General features: G+C 39.7%; 1 protein-coding gene across 6 annotated transcripts in view; it reads left to right on the forward strand.

Moving 5' to 3' along the window:
- The window catches only part of greb1l (GREB1 like retinoic acid receptor coactivator), a 326285-nt gene that overhangs the window by 237622 nt on the left and 61593 nt on the right, over positions 1-27070 (forward strand). For all 6 annotated transcript variants that reach the window (XM_048595857.1, XM_048595861.1, XM_048595858.1 and 3 more), the window contains 7 exons: positions 717-833; positions 2773-2910; positions 5904-6089; positions 8134-8460; positions 13600-13728; positions 19954-20088; positions 23067-23264. In XM_048595857.1, the coding sequence (XP_048451814.1) occupies positions 717-833; positions 2773-2910; positions 5904-6089; positions 8134-8460; positions 13600-13728; positions 19954-20088; positions 23067-23264 (1230 nt within the window). The remainder of the gene's footprint in view (positions 1-716; positions 834-2772; positions 2911-5903; positions 6090-8133; positions 8461-13599; positions 13729-19953; positions 20089-23066; positions 23265-27070) is intronic.

The following is a 27070-nucleotide window of genomic DNA, read 5'->3' on the forward strand; positions in this document are numbered from 1 at the left end:
CTTCAGCCATACCCTGTGGTGACATTCTTAACATTATTTTGGTAAAGAAGCTTCTTCTGAATCTACTACTGAAATTTTTGATGATTACCTTATATTGATGGTTTCTAGTTATGTTGTTGTCCACAAGAGTAAACAGTCCCTTTTGTAATGTTAAAGATCTCCATTAGATCACCCTTCAGGCTTTTTTTAGAGAGACCTGGCCTGTCGATCATTTCCTGATATGTATACACAATTATTTTTCATACCATGTTTGTAAACTTTCTCTGCATCTTTTCCAATGCCTTTATATCCTTTTTGATAATATGACAACGAAAACTGCGTGCAGTACACCAGGTACGGCCTTACTGAACGCAGAAAGAGTTTTCTTAACTTTTCAGTTCTGTCCCTCCAGAAATAAAGCCCTTGGTTTGCTTTTCACAAGGCTTTGCTGACCCCTCTCAAGAGCCTACAAATTAATTGCCCTATGTCAACCATTGACCCATAACATCAGTACCAACAGGGACATAGATTAAATGCTTGCCGTATGCGTTTATTTCCCCATTCTTCCTCCCTGTGAATTTGCTTAAGTTTTCTGAACAGTCATACAGGCTGTATTGATCCTTTTTATAATCACAGTTTTCAACTTCATCACAGTACTTCCAAAAATAATATGCACTGTAAGTTAAAATATTTGTTTATTCCTTAAACATAAAAGTCCTTCCTTTCATTATTTACAGCCATTATGACAAGCTCTGGGCCGCCTAAGAAACGTCATCGTGGCTGGTCACCTGGGTCCCCCATATCTGCACCTGCAGTAGCCCCTGTTCCAGCTGTGCAGCCAGTGACAAGATCTGGTAAGAAATGACTGAAAACACATCAGCTTAAGAGTGAACTCTTTCATTGCTACTTCTTGCATAACCAAGTAGATTAGAACATATGACATAGGAGCAAGGGCCATTCAGCCCATTGAATCTGCTCCATCATTCAATGAGATCATGGTTGAAATGATAGTCCTCAACTCCACTTTCCTGCCTTTTCCCTATTACCCTTGTTAGGTTAAAAATCTGTCTGTCTCAGCCTTGAATATATTTAATGACCTAACTTAATCAGCCCTCTATGGTAAAAAATTCCACAGATTCACAACCTTCTGAGAGAGGAAATTTCTCCACATTTATGTCTTAAATGTGTGACCCCTTATTCTGAGATTATGCTCTGTTGTCCTAGGCACCTCCACAAACGAAACAGCCTTTCTGCATCCACTCTGTCACGCCCCCTAAGAATCTTGTACGTTTCAATAAACTTGTCTCATTCTTTTATATTCCAACAAGTACAGGCCCAAACTACTCAAACATTCCTCATAAGGCAGTCTCTCCTTACGTGATATCAGCCTCGTTCCTCTGATGCCAGTATATTGTTCCTCAGATAAGGGGCCCAAATATGTTCGTAGTATTCCATCTGTAGTTTGATTAGTTTTTGTATAGTTTTAGCAATATGCCCTACTTTTATACTCCATTCCCTTTGAAATAAAGAACAATATTTTGTTTGCCTTCCCTATTACTTTCTGAATTTGACTCCGAGGTTTTTTTTGTAATACATGGTCGAAGATTCCTAAATTTCTCTCTTCCGTCGCTTTCTGCAGTCTTTCTCCATTTTCAAAGTATTCAGCTCTTCTATTCTCCCTGTCAATGTGCATAGCCTCGCATTTCCCACATTATATTGCACCTGCCAAGCTTTTGCCCACTTGCTTAAACCTGTCGGTATTGCTCTGCAGAATCTTTATGTGATTCTCACGTATTTTTTCATCCACAAATTTGGCAATAGTACATTCACTTTCTTCATCTGAGTCATTAACATATATTGTAAATAATTATGGCCCCAGCAATGATCTCTGTGACTTCCACTAGTAACAGGTTGCCATCCTGAAAATGCCCCCTTATCCCAACTCTCTGTCACAATTGATGTCTCCCTTATGCTGCCCCTTGTGACATCATCTGGAAACACACCATTAGGTTTATCAAATACACTGATGATACTCACCTCACTGTCACTTCTCTCAATCTTTCCACTGTCTTTGATTTGTTACAGTGCTAGATGAACAGAAATATCTGCTTGTCCAGTATTCCAGCTTCCACTCTAAACAAATTTCAGCTCATCTAAAACTCTGCCCATAAGCCAACACCCCTCCAGTCCTGTTCACCCAGCACTCCTTGCTGTCTGCCCCAGCCTGACTGACGTTTAAAGTTTAAAGGCATGATGGATCAATTGTAATTTTAACACTGTGAAATATGGGCAACCAGACAACAGTATGCTGTAGTTCCATGTTAAACTATTGAGCTTGCCATAGAGCCAGTCTTGTTCACTATATCAAGATGCCTTGGAGCAGATTTTCCCCTGCCTGATTTACACGATCGGCCGCCACCCCGGTCCAATCATCAGTAGCTCAGAGGAGCACATGTACAGTATGTTTTTTAGTTTACTCCCCCTGAAAGAACTATGGTTTAATGTTGTGTAAGTTTATAATTATGCTACGCAGTGTAAAAAGGTGGTGGTATTATAAACTGTGGCAAATTGAGACAAGCATGGACATCTCTGAAGAAGTCTTGGTTATAGACAGTATGTGTGACCGAGAAACTATTAGTATAATTTGATAGTACTGCATGCTATTGTGGATTATCAACATTTTCAATTGGGTATCATGTTTCAGAAAACAATTTACCTTTGTCATTTTTTTTTAACGTGAGCGTTCTGAGCAACATTAAAACTGCCTCATTTCCTCATTGTTTATCTGCATAGATACTTTGCTGCCCATTCCTGTTCCTCAGTCAATGATAGCTGGAGTTTTGCAGCCACAGGCAATACCTGCAGGGGAAACTGTTATCATCCCTGAAAATTTATTAAGCAATTCTGGAGTGAGACCTGTTATTCTGATAGGTATGTAGCTTTCTTGCTATTCTTGATCTAACATTTACAGCATCATTATTTAATTGTTCCTCAATAGAATTTTCATGTTAAGATATGTGTTTTTAAATATTTTAGTTAATTTAAAACAAGATGGGCTGTATTGTATTTTAATGAAAGAGATATTTATTGAGTTTATACCAGCAATATGAAACATTATCTGCTGATCACATGTCTGGAGTTTAGAAGGATGAGACCTTCTGATTGTGGTATACAAGATTCTGAAGGAATTTAATGGAAGCTGAGAGATTATTTGTGTTGGTCAAGGAAGCTAAACCATGAAGTGAAGTCTTGGGATAATGGTTTGGTCATTTAGGACTGCAATGAGGAAAAACTACTTTGTTCAAACAGTTTTAAATCTAAAGAATTTTCTACCCAATAAGGTTGTGGATACTATATCATTGAACCCTTTAAGGCTGAGACAGCTTTTGATCTCCCTGGAATTTGAGGGAAATGGGAACAGGCAGGAAATTGGAATTGAAGATCAGTCGTTATCCTGTTAAATGCTGGAGCAGTCTCGAATGGTCATATGATCTATTCCTGCCCCTGTTTCTTTTTCTCACATATCAGGAGGTCAGGGCCCTGTAATCCATTGTACCATTTAATATAAATATGTCAAACTATCTTTATAAGTATCATGTTCCCTGTATAAAGACCTTGCTGAATGAAGGTTATTGATTTTGTTTTTTTGGCTTAATGAAAACAGAAACTTCAGCTATGTTGCAGTAATTCAAAACTTATCTCTGCTATCTGCAAATATTTGCAAAGATGTGCAGTTTAAGTGGGTTCGCCATGCTAAATCACCCATAATATCCAGGGATGTGCAGGCTGGGTGGATTAGCCATGGGATATACAGGTTAAAGGGACAGTGTAGTGGAGTTGGGTCTGGGTGGGATGCTCTTTGGAGGGTCATCGTGGACTTAGTGGGCCAAATGCCCTGTTTCCACACTGTAGGAATTCTGTGGTTTCCCTGTGTTTGATTTCAGGACAAGTATACTCTACTGTGCAATCTGGTTCTTTGGGTATTAGACTTTAATGTATATTTTTAAAATGATTTTCTCCCTTTCTCTTCAAAGGATAGTAGGATTTATACAATTGACCAAGAAAAACACGTGATTTTAAACTGCTTGTGTGGCATATGATCTATTTTTTATAAGAACGGTTGTAGGATCAAGTTGTAAAGTGTTGAGACTCATTTCACATTTATTTGCCTATGTATGGTTTAACAACTTTTAAATAATCAAGTTTATGAACTTAAATTTGACCTTGTCTCATGATTATGAAAGTCAATCTTCTGAAGGATTGGAGTAGCTCAAGTGAGAAATGGTATTTAGTCCTTATAATATAGAATCTCATTGTTATACCTCCCATGTGCTCTTCAGCATTTGTATATCTAGATTTTTTTTTGGTTGTTGCTAATTGTAAGTGATGTCTAAGCATCAAAGTGAAGTTATTGATCACAACCAGGGGCAACAGTCTTAGCTTATTTCTGTTCTATCTCAAGGATGTTAAGACCAACTGTAGCATCCTGTCACTGTGCTGGCTGAAATTAAGTACAATCCCCCTGGATTAGGGATTAATATAGAGGCTGTCTGATCTCCATACCTCAGGAGCACTTAGCTTATTTACCTTACGAATGTGGCAATTTTGCTAATGATTTAATAACAGAAATGTTCTTCTAGAGTTTAACGTATATGATTCAAAACATTTATACTTGACATAATCTATCTGTTTTAGTTATAGAACTTCCAGTTTTAAGAACTGGATTTTAAGTATGGACATATGGAAACATTTGATTAAGAAATTGGTGTACAACCCTTAAGTAATTACAATTAAAGCAGACCTGGAGTAATGCGTTGTAAGGAAAAGTTATATTGTATTGTTAGGATGATAGTAAAAGATATCCACACCTGGGATTCTGAAGACCATTGTTCTGCAGACACCAGTTTATTTCAAAAGAGCTCGGATAATTTTTTGAACTTGGAATATAAGTCAGAGAGGTTTCAATTATTCAAGTAGATTTTTCAGATCAAAGAAGCCAAATGCCACTGGTAAAGTCTGGTTTCTTGTTGAAACCAGTAAGTCCAGTGAAAGGGCTGATATTTTCTCTTCTGAAGACGAAATATAATTAATTTACATTTCTGTTAGAAACATTGAGTATGCCACATTGCTGTGGGGATAGCCTATATATTGAAGAAGTTTATTTTGTGTTTCGGGTTTACATGTGTGTGTTCTGATAAACACAGGCTGAGGGAGAAAAAGCTGCCAGGAGTAAGATTTGAAGGCAGCTAGAACAAAGAGAATGGAGGCCATCAGGAACCAGGGGTGTTCCTGATCTTGAATTATTAAGCAGATATTGTAAGTGGACCCCATGTTAAGAATGAAAAGCACAGTTTTAAAAGGAATTAAAATGATAAAATCTGAATGACAATGCTCTTGAAAAATCTTGGCAGTCAAACCCGTCCAGAAGTCTAAATATCAAACTGTGAAACTGAGGAAAATCAAATGACTTGCTGAGAGCTGTGGCACTCTTTGGTTAGGCTCCAGCAGGAGAACTGAAAGCCCTTCAAGATCTTGGAAATTATATAGGAATTTTTAGGGTAGAATAGAAAACAGAATGGGGATGGTCTATTGAACATAGAACATTACAGCGCAGTACAGGCCCTTCGGCCCTTGATGTTGCGCCGATTGAGATCTTTGGTTTAACATCTAAGCATTTACAAAATGTATATAATACTAAATTAATAGTACTTAGTTTAATTTTTGTAAAATGTAAGTATTTTATTTAAAATAGGAAACTTTGTAATGTAGTTTTCTCAGTTAATAACTGGAAGTTTGAGTTAAATTTTAAAAGTTAATGATCGCCTTTGAACCACAGCGATATATTTGTGATGTACTCAAACCTAGACAATTGGATTTGATAATGGGTATTAAGGAAACACTAAAACATTTCTGATATTTTGCAGGTTATGGCACTTTACCATATTTTTATGGCAATGTTGGTGATATTGTAGTGAGTCCTCTACTTGTGAATTGTTACAAGTTTCCACAGCTGACTTCAGTTGAACTGGAACAGCTAGGAATCTCCAACAGCCAGACCCTAACTGTGGAAAACATGATCCTCTTGACAATACAATATCTGATTCACCTGGGTAAGATTTCTGTTTTCTCTTGAAGAAACATAAGATTATACTCATTCTTTTTCTTTTGTTTTTACTTTCTAACGAGGTTGGAAAATATTTTTGCTGAAAAAATGGTTCTGAAATATTAATGATATTTATCTAGAATTGACTACCAGGTTTCTAAAGATCCAACTGAACTTTGTGGAGCCAATGAGAAGGGTTTTGACTGAAATTGCAGTGAGAGACTGATGGAAGCATTCAATAACTTTGGTGTTGCTATGTTTTATCAAATGTGAGAGGTGTGTCATTCTGATCTAAGAAGAAACAAACTCTCCTACTGTATTGGAGAGTTAGCCTTGACTTTTACAGTCAAATTCTAGATTGGGACTTGGATTCACATTCTCCTAAATTAGAAGCAAGAGTGCTTCTGACTGAATCACAGTTCACTGTGTAGTTTCCCAATCTACCTAAGACAACTCCCCTCTTCATACCTCCATGGTATACTTGCTTTAGATTTAATGACGTAGTTTGAGGCTTCACTAAATCACTTTAAAACGCAACATAACACTCTCTCATGTTATAGTTATTCTATCGAGAGGTCCTTTTTCCAAAAGATTATTAATTTTAATCTTTTTATTGCAAAAGGCTACATCCAAACTAGCTTGTTCCCTCATTGGTTCCTTGAAATACTAATCTAGAAAACTATCTTGTATATATTCTTGAACTTGTCCATCATATTAACCCTGCAAATTTTGTTTTCATAGTTTCTCTGAAGGGTAAAGTCTCTGTATATATATGTACCTCTAATTGCTTGATTTGATTGCCCTAAACTGCATCTGCTCTTAGGAAGCTTATAACTCACCACTGCTTCAGCCCTTCATTTATAAACTTCACCCAAACTGATTCTACTTGACTTTTTGAGCTGAGATCCTTTCTCTCTACTGTCTTTATCCTGTCCTTTATTATCAAAGCTATCCCTCCACTTTTCTGTTCTGTTCAGTTCTATTTTATTCCTACTCTTTTACCTAACTCTTCTATAATGAACCCCAGCTAATGATATTATTGGACAGTTCAGATGCCAGTATAAATTCTGGCTTGAAAGATCATATTTTGTTTTGTTTTTATTTCATGAATTAGTAGATTTTGTTTTAACAATAAAACATAAGTTCATTATGCAAAAAAAGTGTAGAATAAACCAAACTATTTGAACAAAACAAAATTTGAAAGATTTTGAAACACACAATAAAAATAGAGTCTATCCAAACACATCACTTTATTGTACTCGAGCACCGAAGTTAATTAATTACCTTCTTTAACACATCTATAGGTTTGATTTAACTGTTTCTTTCAATTCTCAGTTTTGAGAGTTTGACAATCTTTTTTCTTGATTAGTCAAATAACTAAGTTAAGACTTGCTCAGCTTCAAATAACCCGTTCAGGGTTCCAACCAAACACTTCTGTTCTAGAGCTTTCAGCGAACACTGGGGTGATCTGTTTCTTAACTTTTCTGAACTTCAGGAAAAACTGATTCACATATCTAACTTAACCAAGATTTCTGTGAACTGAAACAAAAAGCTTTCCAAGCTATAAATTTGTCACCTAAGCAAAAATAAAACACATATTTAATCTCTCTGCTTGTAAAATTTTCCATTAGAAAAATTCAAATTATCACCTAGGAATTCTTTTTCTCGCATACTTGTTTTTAAAGAAAAATAATTGTTCCGGAAATATTGGAAACTTAATCATTAAACCCCCTGATATACATAGACCAAAATCCACATGCCAGTACTTCAAAATCCAGACTCTAAAATAAATATTAAAATATATGTAAACCACACACCTTACAATACATTTCTGAATGATAAGTATGCTGGAAGATGAAATTGATTAAATATTTGAAACAGAGGAAGGTACAAATTGTGGGATAAGCAAGGCAATGGAAGGGTCTTGCCTCCTTTGCAGGTACCATAAGACAAAATTCATCAGAAATCAAGCCATTGTCCTGAACTGGAGTTATCTGAGCATATTTGATTATTTGATACTTAAATAATGTGGGTATATTTGCTTATTTCAGGTCCAGACCAGATGCCTCTAAGGGAGGAATTTGAACAGATTATGCTAAAAGCGATACAGGACCCGAGCCTTAAAGATAGATCCTTACAAATGGGAGGCCCTCCTTCCACCGTGTCTCCAGGACAGTTACCCTGGCTTGCTCGACTTGCTGCCAGTGTTTCACGAGATTTGGTGCAAGTAGTTTTCACTCAAAACTCACTGGCTGAAGGCATTTCGGAGACTTTAAGGACATTTGGTGATGTCCATCTACACCAGAAAGTACCTAACTATGTAGTAGTCATTTGTACATCAAAGATGAGGGGAATTGAATTCTGTGTGGTTGTTTTAGGTATGTAGAATTATACTTTTTATTTGTAAGTATCCACTGATAATTAAATGTAAACTGCAGCGAATAGTTTTCTTAACAAAATACTTGGTCTGAAATTACACTTTGTGATTAAAAGGTTAAGTTCTGAAAATATTTTTAGTTTATGTGAAAGATATTTAACTTGTTATCTAACCAGCCATTTATCAAGTGTCAGTTGCCTGATTTATAGGAGACTTGGTCATTATGTTATCAAAAATGACTGTCATTATACACTGTTTAAGATCTTTAGCTGCTGCCTATACATTTGACACAGGGCTTGTTTGTCCAATATCATTCCTCAGATTGCGAGTTCAATATGAGGATGATGAAAGAGTATGGTTAGCTTTCCTCTTGGCTCTGCTGCAGATTACTCAACAGATTCAGCATACTTGAGGCATGTTTTTACACATGAAGCAGTGCACTGATTTCTTGGCTTAGTCAGTTACAAAGCGCAAATGTCCTCCTATGCCTGAACTTCCCTTTGAAAGGCAGGACACAAAGTGAGAGTGTACCATGTAGTCCAAGGTGCAATCCTGCACTCCATTCAGTATGATAATGGCTGGTCATGGCCTTAAATTCCAGCTTCCTGCTAGCTCCCCATATTCCTTGATTCTCTGAGATGAAGGTCTAAGGCTTGTAGCTATATTTCTGGCCTCTTGTCAAGTCAGCAAAACCTGATGGTCCTTGTGGGCAAAGTGTGGGCTACCTACTTGCATCTATCTTGGTTTTTGAGGTGCTTCTAAGACCCATGCAGGCTTTCTAGTCTTCGAAGGGTCTCAATATCCCCCAACTAGCTACTTGGGATAGCCTTTTACTTGTATAGCCTATGAGAAAATCAATTGGAACATATTCTCGTGTTTTATCTGTTATGTCAATGCTCGGTTTCTGTCTCCATTTCCTATCATGAGTTGAGATCCAAACCACATCACTCAACCACTGAAACTGCTAAATAGACACAAAGTCCACAGATATTAGGATCACATGTTTTCCTACCTTTTAAATAGTTTGCATTGTGTGGTGCGTCCTGGTTTTGTTGTTAAGGAAGTCAGTTGTTTGCATAGGACTGCCAACTGTGCTGAAACTGTGATGTTTCTGAGACTCATCTTGGTCATAGTTTTGTGTTCTGGGCAATATCGATCCCTAAAACCAGAGCCACTAATCAGACAGATTAACTGGTTGTGCACTGTCTTTGCAGGACGAATCTAGCATCAGCTTCTGATTGGCCATTTACATTTATTGCATTTCTATTTCTCCTGCCTCCTAGATGCTACAGTGGGATTTAGATTCTAGCCTTGATCTCAGCTATCTGTCCCCTGTATCTGCTTTTTGGAGAGTCCTGTACAAAAGACGATGAGACATTCTCAATCCAATTCCAAATCTGAGAATTGTAGAATCCCTACAGTGTGGAAGTGGGCCATTCAGCCCATCAAGGCCACACCAACCCTCCAAAAAACATCCCACCCAAACCCAACCCCCTACCCTATCCCTGAAACCTTGCATTTCCCATGGCTAATCCACCTAACCTGCACATCTTTGGACTGTGGGAGGAAACCCACGCAGACACAGGGAAAATTTGCAAACTCCACGTAGACAGTCGCCCGAGGGTGGAATGAACCTTGGTCCCTTGCGCTGTCAGGCAGCAGTGCTAACTACTGAGTCACCGTGCTGCCCCAGTGGGCCCAGAACAAAGCGTGGTTTCTAAATATTTATCATGAACCTGTTTAAACATGTTATGACATACATCTGGAACTGGTGGGACTTGAACCCAGCCTTTCAAGCCCAGAAGAAGGAAAACTTCTACTGCATCACAACAGCCCTAAAGACTGTTTCTAATTTGGTACTAATTAAATGATTCTATTGCATAAGGTTGGTGAAAAGAATTGTGCAGGAGGTATTGTTGTTTTGATGTTGAAGCTGCTGAAACATATTGTTGGAGGTGATACCTGGTTATTCCATTCTTTGGCTGCATCCCTCACTTTGGCGAGCACAACATTTTTCAAAACAAGCGAAAATAAATGTAGATCCTTGCTTTGCACATGGCTGAGCACAACAGGCTGTAAACATTAGTTTAATGCTGTTTCCTAGGCAGCTCATGTTGAGGCGTTGGCTGTGCTTAATTGGAAAAGGCATTGCAGAATGGGCTAAATGGAGAATTGTATCTGATCCTAATCCCATTGGGTTAGATTTATCTGGGTGTGCTCCCAGTGCAATGCTCCATCTTCTGGGCTCCTAGAATAATGCATCTTTTGTGGGGCTCTCAGTCCAAGCTCCCACTGTGATAACTTCCTATGAAGCGGTACTCATCAGTATCTACCCCATTGTGGGAATTTCAGCATAATGTTTTCAGTTTGCAATGGTTGGTGCAGGGCTCCCCCTGTGGGACATTTGGTAGTTCTTCCTCCATGAGGCTGAGTCTAGTACTTACACTGTAGAGTCCCAGGTAGTGCTTGTTTCTGTGGCTCCAGCAATCTTACTGTACTGCTACAGGAAAAATATATATCACAATTTGCCATTTGTTAATTTGGATAATTGAGAAAGAACTTCAGTTTGAATGACTATAATGGTGCTCATTTGAGGGGCAATATCTAAGAACAGGCTTATGGGGATTAATTATGCTTGGTTGGCTGAACGGCTAAATTGCAGTGCAGTGTAATACTAACATCAGACACTATGAAGACCCTGCTTTTTCAACATTGCCACATGCATGGTGACTCTCCGGTTAAACTTGGCATCAGTTGTTTCCCTCTGGAACTATAGCAACATTCACTGTGAAATAGTGGAGAAAGTGCTTTTGATTTTTCTCGTATAACCGGCTTGTGGGCAGTGTTTCCTGCAGAGAGTAGAATTTTGTAAATCAATCCTTATATTCTCTCATGCGCAGTACTTGTTTTCATTCTTTAATCGTTAAGGGTGAAATTTTGTCCTGATGAGAACAGGCAGGGAAGATGTTTGGAAGAGCAGACAATCGCGCAGGTTGGTACTGAGATGATGTCCATTCTTCCTGCAGTTTCCTCAGAACATGTTCAGGGCAGAAGTTTGAATGGTTCTGCCCCACTGTCAATTAAGGTCTTTAAATAGTCAATTAACAACAATTTTTTTCAGTTCCAGGTGTGCGCACCTATCTGGTTGGGCAAGGTTTAAGTTTGGGGGCTGGTGGAGGGGGGTCCTCAATCTGCACTAATTTGTGGAAGGACAGGATCTAGGATAGGGCAGTGGCCCTGAGAGCCTCACTTCTAGCACTTGACCCTCTCCCCATGTGAAAAAACCCTGTCCACCCACATCCCCAAACAACCACTCTATTCTGAGGGTCACTCCACCCTAAACGTTAACTCTGATTCTCTGCACAGATGCTGCCAGACCTGCTGAGCTTTTCCAGAGATTTCTATTTGAACCCCTCGCTTCCTTGGTGTTGACCCTCCATCTGGAGGGCTGCTGTCCCAGTAGAAGCTGCAGCTTCTGCTATGGCACTGAGTTCTTGAGACAACAGTCAGGCAGCTGGCAATTCCCCAGGCTGGTGGGACTTTCTATTCCAAGAGAACACCTGCCAGGAGCTAATCAGCTGTCTGATTGGTTTGAGATCTGGTGGGCTGTCTGAACAAGCAGACTACAGGTTTTTCTCCATCGAGCCCTTTTTTGCTTAATCTCAGTAATGCAGGACATACATATTGTCAGTTTTAAAAACATAATTGGTTAGGATTATGGTTTTATGACTATAGCCTGAGCAGGGGATGGCACAGATTGGAGGGTTACCACGTGCACTATAAATGTGGTTCCGTGGTAACATCAGAGACATGTAAAATCATCCTTAGGCTTCCATCAGAACAGCTGGATTGCAAGCAGCGCACAAATAAAACACTGAGAACCCTACCATTTAACATCTTAATAAAAATCAAATAGTTCAAATGTACAGTAGGAAAATTGAAATATCCTCATCCTGAATTTCTTTCTGGGGTTCTGCGAGACTGTTGCAGGAATCCTGTAGAGTACTGATGGAGCATATGAGAAATTAACAAAGACATACTTGCGTGAGATATGTATGCTTCAATTCTAAGATGGTGCTGGAACGGTAGATAGATTTGGGCTCATTGGAGGCTGTCTGCTTCAGGCTGGTGGCATCATTTTGTCTATGTACTTTTTGTCTTTTTTTTTCTTCCCTTCTTCCTTTCTTCTTCATTTTCGAGGCTGGCACGCTTGTTGGCAGGACAGTGGCTGCAGTTTTGGCGGCATGGATCGGGGCACCTTGCAGCAGTGGCGCTGCCTGGAGTGAGGACTCTAGGCAGCAGTAGTGCCCAGAGCAAGAACTTTCAGCGAAAGCGGTGTCCAGAGAGGGGACTCTTGGCAGCAGTGGTGCCCAGAGTGGTGACTCCTGGCGGCGGTAGGCCCGGAGCCTGCATTCTTGGTGGTGGCAGTGAGGTGGCAGCAGTAGAGCCATGGTCTTTTGGAGCATCAGCGTTATAATTGCTGTTCTCAATGCGGAACTTCTTAAGGACCGGAACACTTTGCAGAGACCTCGCAGAAGCCCTGAGCTGTGCTTGAGAACTCGATTTGAACAGAAGATGAACTCTTATTTAAATAATTTCTTTTTATTATTATTGTAACTCAAAATGGTGCCAGATTGTGGCGACAAAGCACTTTTCACTGTATCTTCAAGGTATATGTGACAATAAGTCCTTCATTCCTTCATTCATTCCTTCAGTTTTTGTGATTTTCTAGCCTGCCTTGTAAGGGAAGAAACCCTGCACATCCCTTACAAGGCAAATTGCGAGGGACTACTCCCAGTGAATGCATAACCTCACTGTAAGTTTCTGCTGATCTTAATTTATCTGCTTCAAAATGTTGTCCTCAGCAATTTCTCCAAATCACTATTCTGCCTCACTGATACCATTGTCACACTGATGATTGTTTTTGGCAGAAGTTCAAACAATTTTTCTTACAACTTCTTCAATTTTCGTCTTGTTAAACCTTCCAATTGAAAATCTGAGCCAGTAGTGAACTTACTCATAATTGTAAAAGCTTGAACTGCATATTTTTACAGTGTGTAACTGATTTAAACAGTGTAGAATTGTGTGCAGTGTCATAGCAATAAATAAATCACTTCAACGATGTATTTGTTTTCATCAGGTCATTATCAATCCAGAATGCTGGCAGAAAGTATGCTTACTACGAATGAATTCCTGAAGGAAATTAGTTACGAATTGATTACTGGAAAAGTCGGTATTTTGGCATCATATTTCAAAACCTCTCCTCATGGTAAATGTTTCAGTCAGATATATATTATTTACATTTCTTTATATTTTCAGGATGTACAAAAGTTTCAGTAAATTCCACCAAAGTAAGGAAGTTTTGTTTAACAAATTATTGCTCAAAACTTCAGTCATTTGTTTGGTTTTGAGTTTATGGTATTATTATTGTTAATGAGGAAGAAATGAGACCAATTTTGACAATGGTATCTCACACGAGCATTGAGCTCTCACTTACCTATATAAAGGGACTGATGCTTGGCTTGCCCATGAATTAAAGGCTTTCATGCTTTTCCTAATGCTTTTCAGGTGTTCCGTGGGTGCAGAATGTTAGCACCCAAAATTAAGGCTTGCTGCATTTGTTTGCTGCCGGTATGCCAGGTATAAAGAGATCCAAGTTATGAACCATTGAATTCAGTGGTTGTACTTAAGGCCATGATCTCTCAATTACTAATCCAATGCTATGCTCTTGCCACTTCATACCCATAAGTGTTCTTCATACACCACTGTTCAGTAGTCAGACCTGTGCCAGGAATTTCATGCCACTAATATGGCTGCAAAATCGGCACTCTGTCAACATTTGGGGCTTCATGGCCCTTTCTATGATTTCACAATGTTATTGTTGATGGCTTCAATTGTTTTGCTTTCAGACATTTAATAAATCCATGCAAGAGATTGTTGAGGGTGGTCTAAAACAGCTGCAGATTTGCCTTCAGCTTTGCCTTCAGTCAACTTCCCTAAAATGTAATCTGCCTTCAGTGACCAATATGCCCAAAGTAATGGTTGTCAGTGAAAGGAATTTTTAAAAAAAGTCTAAACAGCACTGTGGAACACTCCTCCAGATTCCACGCCCTCCTGCATAGCACTGCTTGATCAGCTCAAATCTCATTTTTCCTTTCACCCTTGTCTGCTCCACTAGAATTTAACAAATGAGATGAACAGCCAGAATTTATTTCGCTCGTCAGGCAAGCCGCTTATAGAGATGCAACCAATGCTGGTAAACTTGCCCAACAAATTTTGATGAGATCCCAGGCTTCCTTTATTGGGCTGTTTGTTAAAATTCATAGGATGTGAGTGTCACTGCCAGGGCCAACATTTATTGCCCAACCCTAGTTGCCCTTGAGAAGGTGGTGGTGAGCTGTCTTCTTGAACCATTCCAGTCTATGTACTGTAGGTACATCCACAATTTAAAAAGTTAAAATTATATTGCTGTTCTTAGGGTTCTATATTGCAGACTACATTCAATTGAGGCAAGCATTCTTATCAACACAAACACATTTTCAAAGGTCTTGACTGTTTTGAACTTCATGAGAGACTTCTTGACCAGTTTGACACTTAGACCATAAGACATAAGTGCTGAATTAACCCATTTGGCCCGTTGGATTTCTTCTGTTTTTCAGTGAGATCATGGCTGATTCTGACAATCCTTAATTCCACTTTCGTACCTTTTTCCTCTTATACCTTGATTCCCTTATATCTTAAAAATCTGTCTATCCCAGCCTAGAATAAATTAATGACCCAGCTTTGATAGTCTTCTTTAAGAAAGAATTACACAGATTCATTACCCTCTGAAAGAAAAACAAAATCATCAACATTCCTGTCTTAAATCACTAACCCCTTACTCTGAGATTATGCCTTCTAGTCCTATACTCTCCCACAAGGAAAATAACCTCTCCACATCTACCCTGTCAAGTCCTGTAATAATCTTGTATGTTTCAATAAGGTTTTTTTCTCATTCTCCTAAATTACAAGGAGTGTAACCACTGCTCAACCTTCTCCCTTTCTGAAGAAGTCACATTAGACTTGAAATGTTCATGCTGTTTCTCTCTCCAGAGATGCTGCTAGACATGCTGAGTTTCTCCAACATTTTCTGTGTTCATTTTAGCTTGTAAGCATCTGCAGTATTTTGCCTTTTTAAGGAAATTAAGCTGTTGCTTATCAAAAGGTTTCTTTTGGCGTAGGGTGACAGAGACAGAAACTGTTTGCCTTTAGAAAGAGAGATTCAGAAGGTCGCGGAATGTGCAGATTTCATTTTAAATAGAAGCAGGTCATTCAGCAAAGGAGAACCAAGAAACTGATAAGGAAAGAGAGAATAGAATATGAATGCAGTGTAGAAAAAATATAAAAGCAAACTTTAAATAGGAATATTAAAGGGATAATTTTGGCTAAAACAAATGTGAGCCTATTACAGACAGATAGAGGAGAATTTGTAGTAGGGACTAGAAAAATGGCAGAGAAGCTAAATGATTAATTTGTATCTGCTTTCACAAGGATGATGCAAGAGATTTCCTAGAAATAGGGATCAAATAGGGGAAATGAGGAGTTGAAGGAAATTAATATTAGTAAGAAGATTATACTGGAGAAATTAATGGAACTGAAACTAAATAAATTCCCAGAAACTGATGCTGTGCATGAAGAAATGGATATCAAGATAATTAAGGCATTGGTGGTTCATCTTTCAAAATTTTATAGATTCTTAAATGTTTCCTGCATGTTATCCCACATGTAGTGAATGTAATGAGATCCGCCAGGTGGACCTCATAGAATATGAGTTCCCTAATTGGTGCTGTTAGCCTGGTCAAGTCAGCCAGGCCTCCCTGACAGGAACAGGAGTGTCAGACATCCTGTTCAGTCTGAGAGCTGGCTCTGAGGTTTTTGGATTGGTGTCAAGGACTCTCCATATGTAAATGTAGGGTGACTTGGTGATGGAGCCTGTGTGGAGTTGTTTCACCACAGTTTAAGAACGGAGATATAGAGAAGACAGGGAACTGCAGACCTGTTAGCCTTACACCAACAGTAGGGAAAATGCTAGAATCCATGGTAAAGAATTTGGATAATAATGATCTGATTAGACATGGTCAGTGTGAATTTACAAATGGGAAATTGTATTTGACAAACTTATTGAATTTTTTGAAGATGTCACTAACAAAGTTGATAAAGGAAAGCTGAATGACGCAGTATACATAGATTTTCAGCAGGCTTTTAATAAAGTTCCGCACAGGAGGCTGGCAAGAAAAAAAATTAAAGCACGTAGTTTATGTGGTAATGTACTGACATAGATTAATTATTGCCCAACAGACACAAAACAGAGAGTAGGAATAAATGGATCATTCTTACCTTTGCGAGCTGTGACTAGTGGACTACCACAAGGAAAGTATATGGACCCCAGCTATTCACAACATATGTCATTGATTTGGATTTGAGGGACCAAATGTAATATTTCCAAATTTGCAAATTGTACAAAGTCAACTGGGGGCTTGTGTTGTAAGGAAGATGTAAAGCAGCTTCAGGAGGATGTGGACAGACATAGTGAATGGGCAAGAACATGTCAGATGGAATATAGTGTGGAAAATTATGAATTTAGAAAAAATTAATGTAAAAACAATGTGCAGGTTAGGTGAATTGGTGATAGTAAATTGTCCGTGGTGTCTAGGGATGTGCAGGCTACACGGATTAGCCATGGTAAATGAGGGGCTATGGGGATAGGGTAGGGGATCTGGGTCTGGGTGGGATGCTGTACAGAGGATTGGTGCAGATTCAGTAGGCTGAATGGCCTCTTTCTGCACTGTTGGGATTCTGTGATTCTAAACTAGGAGCAGGAACTAACAGTAGGGGTAATAGTTATCGAATTTGGTAGGAGAAAGAGATGTGCAGAGTAATTCTTTAAGTGATAAGAGCCGAGAAACTGTAAATGTGCAAGGAAAGTTGATTGATCTTGTCGTTAAGTCACTGAAGGCTAACGTCCAGGTGCAGCAAGCTATCAGGAAGGCTAATGGAATGGTGGCCTTTATCACAAGAGGATTTTGAGTACAGGAGTAGTGATGTCTTGCTTCAATTCCATAGAAGCTTGGTCCGACATCACCGAGAATACTGTATGTAGTTTTGATCTCCTTATCTCAGGAATGATATTACTGCCATCGAGGGAAATTGTTCTCGGGACTGTCCTATGAAGAAAGACTGGGTAAAAGACCAGGCAGAATGGGCCTGTATTCTCTCGAGTTTTGACGAATAAGAGGTAATCTCATAGAATCCCTACAGTGTGGAAACAGGCCATTCAGCCCAATAAGTCCACACTGCCCCTCCGGAGAGCATCCCACCCAGACCCATTCCCCTATCCCTGCATTTCACACGTCTAACCCAAACATCCCTGGGCAATTTAGCATAGCCAATCCACCTACCCTGCACATCTTTGGACTGTGGGAGGAAACTGGAGCACCCAGAGGAAACCGACGCAGACACGGGGAAAATGTGTAAACTCCACACAGACAGTCACCCGAGGGTGGAATCGAACCAAGGTCCCTGGTGCTGTGAGGTAGCAGTGCTAACCACTGAGCCACCGTGCCACCCCTATCTCAATGAAACTTCCAAAATATGTAAAGTGATTGACAGGGTAGCTACAGATAAGATACTTCTTCTGCTTGGGGAGTCTCGAACCAGGATACACGGTTTGAAAATGAAGGGAGTGCCGTTTTAGATCCATGATGACTGGAAATCTTTTTGCTCACAGGGTTGTTAATCTTTGGAATTTCCTGCCACGTTGTGGAAACTCCGTCTTTGGGTATGTTAAAGGTAGAAATTTATAGATTCCTGATTGCCAACGGCGTACAAGGCTATAAGGATGGAGTGGATATTAAAGTGCTTGATCGGCCATGATCATTTTAAATTCCAAGTCAGGCTTGATAGGCAGAGTGCCTACTCCTGTTCCTATGTTCCTTTTCAGGGAGAAAAAGCCTGTAAGAGCAACAGTGCAGTCTCGCAGTCCTCAGAAATGTCAGGACAGGAGCACAGAATTCCAACGTTGTTCAATGTCAGTAAGAGAATTTTCTAGAAACAGTATGCTGTGGAAGAACAGTTTAGGGAATCTATGTTATTTAAAAAAAAAAGTAAGACGTGTTAGCAGTTTAAGGGTCTTATGAAAAGATGTTAACTAAAGAAGTTAAGGTCAAATTTATAGAGTTTATAGAGTCATAGAGATCTACAGCACAGAAAACAGTCCACCGCGCTCACACTGGTTCTCACAATTCTAATCCCATTTTCCAGGACTTGGTCCATAGCCTTATATGTCTTGTCATCACAAGTGCACATCTAAGTACTTCTTGAATATTATGAGGGTTTCTGTCACTGCCATCCTTACAGGATCCAGATTCCTACAATGCTCTGGGTGAAAAAGCATTTCCTCACTTCTCGAAACCTTCTGCCCCTTACCTTAAATTGATATCCCCAGGTCATTGACCCCTCCATCAAGGGGAAATATATCTTCCTGTCAACCTTACCTATGCCCCTCATAATTTTATGCATCTCAATCATGTCCCCTCTCAACCTCCTCCCTTCTAAGGAAAGTTTGCTGTAAAGAAACCAAGAACAGACATGCAACTGAAAAAAGAACTTTGAAGTGGATTACCCTTCACTGAATATCTGTAAAGGTTTTGTTGAGGGTAAAAGGGCTAAATCTTTATTTTTGATATTTGTAATAAGACTATTTCAATTTATTCTTATAAAGTGGAAGATATTATGAGTTTTTTCTTCCTTTTTTGTGTAACAAACTTTGTTTTTATGACATTTAATAATTGTTCTATGATGTTTTCCCTAAATAAGATTGATGAAAGGAATGCAGTGGGTTTTATTGATATAGATTTTGTGGAAGTGTTTGACAAAGTACCACAAAAGAGACTGGTTGTAAAACTGAAGTTCATGGATTAAAGGACCAGAGGTGGCTTGAATTAAAAAGTTACCTTGAGGACAAAATATAGCAACTCGTGGTAAATGACGTTTTTGAGACAAGAGGATGAGACAGTGGTGTCCCGCAAGGATCGGTGCACAGACCACTGCATTTTTAAATTATAGAATTGACTTGCATATTAGAATACAAAGTAAGAATTTAAAATTTACTATGACACCAGACTTGGAAGTGAGGCAAAAAGTGTGGATGTTACCAATCAACTGCAACAGGACAAATAGGCTAGCAGAATAGGCAGTTAAATGGCAGATGAAATTTAATACAGAAAAGTGTGGCTGAAGGATTAGAGGGAGACAATATAGCCAATTCTGCAGTTATAAAGGCTGTTTTAAAGATATGCTTTAGAAATCTTACAAAGTCTGTTCTAACTAAAGAATCTTTTGGCATTCATCTTGACTTGAAATGTTGATTAGGTTTTCACTATGTAACGGATATATTTTGAAGCTTTCAATACTTTTTTTGCTTTTGTCCACTGAATTGATACTTTATCTACCACAGGTGATAACTTAGACAAATTCCTGGATAAATTTCAGCAGAGTCGAAATAGTAATGTTGCTATTCCATTCAATGGAAATGTTTCTGACTACATTCCAGCAGATGAAGCTGCAGCAATGACTGCAATGCAGTGTTTTGGTAAGACATCAGAATCTGTAGTCTATGTCAGCTCTCTGCTGCAATAGCTACCATTGATAAATGTTTGACTAGAGGCTGTAAGTAGTGGCTTTAATGCTTGTGCTTCCACTCTTGTTTAGATGCATGTTTGTTTTTGTACAGTAACCCTTTGAATTGATGCTTTTGCACCATTTATAAATGATCTATATGACATTCAGAAGAGTCAGCTGGTGTAAACCACCGTCAAAGGGTGTGCAGCTGTATGGAAGTCCGGAAGGTATTGTGTAGGCTGCTCACAAGTTGCTGCCTTTAGCATACCGCACATGGATAGCTGTACAAAAAAATTTAAAGGTACCGTGTGCTCAAATGAACATGATACACACAGGAAGGAAATTTAGAAGGGTGTTGGTTTAATTGAGTCTTACTAATCAATCTTTTGCTGTTGCATCTGTGGATACGCTTAGAAAGCTAGTACATTTTAACTACTCTGGGTGGGAGATTTGAATGTCCATCACTAAGAGTGGCTTGGCAGGAGCAGTACCGATTGCACTGGACAGGTCCTAAAGGACACATAGCTGCAAGACTGGGTCTGGAGCAGATGGTGAGGGAACCAGCAAGAGGGAAAAACTTACTTAACTTCGTCCTTACCAATCTGCTGGCTGCAGATACATCTGTCTATGACAGTATTGGTAAAAGTGACCACTGCACAGTCCTTGTGGAGGTGAAGTCCTGCCTTCATGTTGAGAATAACCTCCATTGTGTTGTGTGGCACTATCATTGTGCTAAATGGGACAGACTTCGAACAGATCTAGCAATTCAAGACTGGGAATCCATGAGGTTGGACCATCAACAACAGCCGAATTATACTCCAGCACAATTTGCAACCTCATGGCACAGCATTTCCCCACTCAACCATTACCATCAAGCCAAGAGATCAATGATGGTTCAACGCAGAGTGCTGGAGGACATGCCAGAAGACATGCCAGAAGCAGCATTAGACATACCCAATAATGAGGTGTCAACCTGGTGAACCTACTAAACAGGGCTACTTGCATGCCAAGCAGCATAAATAACAAGTGATAGAAAAAGCTAAGTGATCCCACAATTAACAATCAAATCTAAGCTCTGCAATCTTGCCACATCCAATTGTGAATGATGATGGACAATTAAACAACTCACTGGAGGAGGAGGCTATCCTATGCTATCCTCAATGATGGAACAGCTCAATACATCAGTCTAAAAGATAAGGCTGGAGCATTCGCAGCAATCTTCAGCCCGAAGTGCCGAGTGAATGATCGATCTTGGGCTCTACCAGTGCTCCCCAGTATTACAGATACCAGTCTTCAGTCAATTTGATTCAATTCACGTGATATCACGAGATAGTTGGAAGGACTGGATGCTGCAAAGGCTATTGGCCCTGACAACATTCCAGCAATAGTACTGAAGACTTTTGCTCCAGAACTTTCCAATCCCCAACCAAGCTGTTCCAGTACAACACTGGCATCCATCCCACCATGTGGAAAATTGCCCAGGTATATCCTGCATCCAAAAATGCAGGACAAATCCAAACTGGCCAGTTACTGCCCCATCAGTCTACTCTCAATCATCAGTAAAGTGATGGAAGATGTTATCAAGCAGCATCTGCTCAGTAATAACCTGCTTGGTGATGCCCATTTTAGTTCTACCAGGGCCACTCAGCTCCTAACCTCTTTACAGCCTTGATTCAAATACGGGCAAAAGAGCTGGTGAGGTGAGAGTGACAGCCCTGAACATCAAGGCTGCATATGACTGAGTGAAGCATCAAGGAGCCCTAGCAACACTGGAATCAATGGGTATGGGGGAAATCTCGCTGATGGTTGGAGTCATATTAGGCACAGAGGAAGATGGTTGATGATTTTCGAAGTCAGTCATCTCAGCTTCTGGACATCTCTGCGGGAATTCTTCAGGGTGGTGTCCTAATCCCAACCATATTCAGCTGCTTGATCAATGATCTTCTGTCTGTCATAAGATCAGAGGTAGGGATGTTGACTGATGATTGCACAATGTTCAGCAAGTTTCATGACTCTTCAGATACTGAAGCAGTCCATGTCAAATGCAACAAGATCTGGACAATATCCAGGCTTGGAGTGCCAAGTGGCATGTAACATTTGCGCCACACAAATGCCAGGCTATGACCATCACCAATAAGAGACAATCTAACCATGGTTCCTTGACATTCAATGGTGTTACCATCACTGAATCCCAGAAACTCAATTGGACTTGCCACATAAACACAGTGGATACAAGAGCAGGTCAGAAGCTAGCTTGACAGAGATCAAAGAATTTAGTTTAGGCCAGGAATCATATAGCTGATAAATCTTTTGGATGGACATCCTAGCATTTAAACTTCCGCTTTCAAGTACTAAGGCTGCTGTCATTGTATTATCACTGTGAGGCAGCCAGATTTCTGCTCAACACACTGCCAGCTGACTTTTAACTTGGGGTGCAGTAGAGTGGGCAGTCATTCTTTACCTCCCAGCAAAATCCACCCCATGAAAACTAGAACAAGATTGCAGTAGAGATCTGTGGAAATAAAATGGATACTAAGATTAAAAATTCCTATATAGACCATAACACAAATGAAGAAAAATTTGTAATTGCAAGAGCAAAAAAAACTTTTAAAAAAGTGATAACCAGCAAAGAAAATGTCAGCATTTTGACTGTTTGATCAAAGATAAAAAGTGACATTGTTCTCTTAATGAGAGAATAGTGGAGACCAGCAGAAAGACGGGTCAACCAAGGCATAATTGGATGACGGATGTCTACATGCTTAGGTATGAGTCACAGTGGATGTGTGAAGATGGCACAAGATAGACAAGTGTGGTGTACCATGACAGCAAATCTGCCAGGGCTAGCTATAAGCAGCAGTGGCAGGACACATAAGAGTGATGAGTTCAATAATGTAACTGCAAATTATTGGTGGAACTAACAATGGAATACACTTTCTTTATCTTCTACAGATTCAGCTACTGAAGTGTTTCAGATTCATCCCTCTCAGCTCAGTGTTGCCCGAAAGCTGTTATCTCAAGTTTGTGCGATAGCAGACTCTGGAATGCAAAACCTAGATTTGGGGCGCTTTGGAAAGGTTGACTTCATTATTTTACTGCCTCCATCTGAGATTCTTTTCCAGCAGACTTTGCAACGTATTCGACATTCAGGTAGGCTGCTAAAACCGCTGTTACTTCAGTTTTTGAAATGCATGACAGAATGTGTTCAATTATATAACATTTTTAAAAAAAAGCTTTACTTACCTATTGCCTATTTATAACTAATTAGTGTTCCAATTGAAGTTTTCTCATGATTTACAGATAAAGAACCGACTTGTTTAACTTAAATCGCATCAGGCATTTGAAGAAACTAGGAGTGCAACTTACATCCATCAGGAAGTTAGTGTGATTTTTAAATAGGAGACATGCCATTATTCTCACAACAAATTTTCACTATGTTTGACCACCGAGATTTCTTCAGTATTGCTCTTTGAGGCTTTATGCTGCAATGATAGGAGATGGCGATGTGGGAGCAGTGTCACTCAACTTGTAATCCAGAGGCTCAGGCTATTACTCGGGGATGTAAGTTCAAATCCCATGATGGCAGCTTGATTAATAACTTGATAATAAAGCTAGTTTCAGTAATGGTGACCATGATAACTATCATTGGTAACCATGACAAATATCACTGATTGTTCCAAGAAGATCTGGTTCACTCATGTCCATCCTTGCTTTCTTTTTGGGGCGGGAAATCAGCTACCCTCACTCCATGTAGGCTACATGTGATTCCACACCCACACTAATGTGATTGATCTATAGCTGCCCTCTGAAATGACCTGAACAAGCCACTTTGCAAACTTTTAGCCTTTCATATCCTCACAGCCTTCAACTCCCCGATATTTGAAAAATCATTCTACCTCTTCTTTAAATAATTTCAGTCATCTAGCCTCCACAACTCTCTCGGGTAGAGAATTCCAGACATTGGTGATCCTCCAAGAGGGGAAATTCCTTTCCATCTCAGTTTTAAATGAGTGCCACCTTATTCCGTAACTATGTAACCCAGTTCGAGATTCCCCACTAGTGGAAACATATTCTCAACATCTACCCGGTCAAGCCCTCTCAGAATTTTATATATTTCAATAAGATCACTCTTCATCTTCTAAACTTATAAGAACTAGAAGCAGGAGTAGGCAATGCAGTCTGTTAAGCCTGCTCCGCCATTTAACATGACCATGTTGATCTCATCTCTGCTTTCCTACCCGTACACCACAACACTTTAAACTGTTACTAATTACAAATCCGTCTTATCTCCTCCTTAAATATATTCACACTTCTTAGTGTCCACTGCTGTATGGGACAGTGAATTCCATAAATTCATGACCCTATTGGAGAAGTAATTCCCCCTCATTTCTGTCACCTGTCAGCCTAAAACTTTGACCTCGCTTCCTTGATTTCCTACAAATCTTTGGGGACCTATTGACAACTCTCACCTTTAACTTCTTTCCCTTGCTGTTCCTCATTTCCACCCAAAATAATTTCACGTCATGATCTATTGCACTCTATAACTACTCATTACCACGTAGAAAAAATCATTTATTAACAAAGCTACCCCACCTCCTTTCTCTTTTGACCAAATGCGATGCAATTAATCTAAGGGTGTGAGTATCTCCTGAAAAACACATACATGTTTCCCTCCCTGATGTGTTTATAGTGTCTGCAGCTCAGACTACAGTTCACCAACTCTAAGCCAAAGTTCCTTGAGCAGCCAACACTTGCTGCAAATGTGGTCACTGTGGATCGCATCCACAACCCCCAACTCTCTCATGCTACAGCAGCAACACATTGCCTGTCCAGCTACTTCTATTCACTTAATTGATTTGGATGCTAAAAAATTATTTAAAGTGAATATCTTAAATATACTGTTCAACTGTACCAACATCTCCTGATTTAAACCATTTTGCCAATCAAAGAGATGTGGAAGAAATTCTCACCAGTCACCTACCTGATTTCCTGTGAACTGTGAAGTGAACTTCATCTCTGACAGGTAGAAACAGGTTGAAGGGGCTCTCTGCCTCCAGTTTTTATCTCCAGCCACTGTTACCCTTCTCACACAGGTCCACTTCTTTTTGTAAGCTGCAGTCCCTGTGCTGTCACGTTGTTTGAGAACTGCTGACCCCACACTCTCCCACTCTTTATGAAGCCTTTAATCTGATCAAATGTGCACACATCATGTTTCACACGTGTTTCACCAAAAGCAGACTGGAGTTGAAACAGCTGCTTTGGGTGCTATGTCGGTGTTGCAGAAATCCAGGCCGATGTCTTTCTAAGCTCTAGCACTAAACACAAGACATCCTGGTACTAGGTAATATTTTAACAGGAGTATTGCATTTAAAAATATAAACTGAGAGGATGAGAAGAGGCTTTTTTTCCCACAAATTGTAACATTTTTTTTCCAAGAAGGTCTAGGCAACTAAAAATAGATGAAGCCCTTGAAGAATAGAGAAAATAGGAAGAAGCTCGAATGGGAAATTAGGAGGGCTAAAAGGGGCTATGAAATGTCCTTGGCCAGCAGGGTTAAGGCGAATCCTGAGGCATTTTATACATATGTTAGGAACAAGAGGATAGCTAGGGAAAGAATAGGCCGACACAAGGATACAGGAGGGAGGTTATGTGTGGAGCCAGAGGAAATGGGTGAGATCCTTACTGAGTACTTTACATCAGAATTCACCAAAGAAAGGATCATGAGGGATATTGAGATTGGGAAAGTGTGTGTGAATAGTCTCAGGCAGGTCAACATAATGAAGTAAATGTTGGTGTCTTGAAATACATTAAAGTGGATAAGTCCCCAGAGCCAGACAGGATCTATCCCAGGAGATATCCAATCTCCAATATCTCCAATGTGGGAGACAAGGGCGGAAATAGTTGGGGCCTGAACAGATATCTTTTCATCCTATATGGCCTCAGGCTAAGTTCCAGAGGACTGGAGAATGCCCAATATTGTTCCTTTGTTTAAGAAGGGAAACAGAGATAATCCAAGTCATTACAAACCAGTGAACCTGATGTCAGTGGTGGGGCAGCTGTTGGAGAAGATACTGAGAGACAGGATTTATTCAAATTTGGAAGCAAATGGACTCGTCAGTGATAGGCAGCATGGGTTTGTGCAGGGAAGGTCATGTTTTACCAATTTGATTGCATTATTTTGAGGAGCTGACAAGAATGATTGATAAGGGAAGGGCACTGGAAGTTGTCTACATAGACTTTAATAAACGATTTGATAAGGTACCTCATGGCATACTGGTACAGAAGGCAGAATCTCATGGGATCTGGGATAAGCTGGCTAGATGGATACAAAAGTAGTTTGGTCATAGAAGACAGAGATTAGCGGGTGGAAGGGTCCTTTTCAAACGGAGATCAGTAAGTGGTGGTGTTCTGCAATGTTCAGTGCTGGGACCTTCGCTGTTTGTAATATATATAAATGATCTGGAGGAAAATGAAGGTGGTCTGATTAGGAAGTTTGCAGATGACACCAAAATTGGCAGAATTGCAGGTAGTGAGGAGGATTATCAAAGGATACAGCAAGATACAGATAGACTGCAGATTTGGGCAGAGAAATAGTGGATGGAGTTAAATCCAGATAAATATGAGGTGATGCATTTTGGAAGATCAAAATCAAATGTGATTAAACTTCTGGTCCACAGACCACCTTATCCATCTGTGTTATCCCTGGCGGGGGTCTGTGGACCTGTACACCCAGAACCTTCTGTATGTCAATGCTCCTAAGGGTTCTGCCATTTATTATTTAATCGCACTTGATTTTGATCTTCCAAAATGCACGCTTGACTTTATCGGCTGGGGCATTGAATATAAAAGTTGGTAAGTCATGTTACAACAGTACAAAACTTTAGTTACGCCACATTCGGAATACTGCGTGCAGTTCTGGTCGCCACACTACCAGAAGGACATAGATGCTTAGTAGA

Source organism: Rhincodon typus, chromosome 4 (genome assembly GCF_021869965.1).
Source record: "Rhincodon typus isolate 14 chromosome 4, sRhiTyp1.1, whole genome shotgun sequence".
Lineage (NCBI taxonomy): Eukaryota > Metazoa > Chordata > Chondrichthyes > Orectolobiformes > Rhincodontidae > Rhincodon > Rhincodon typus.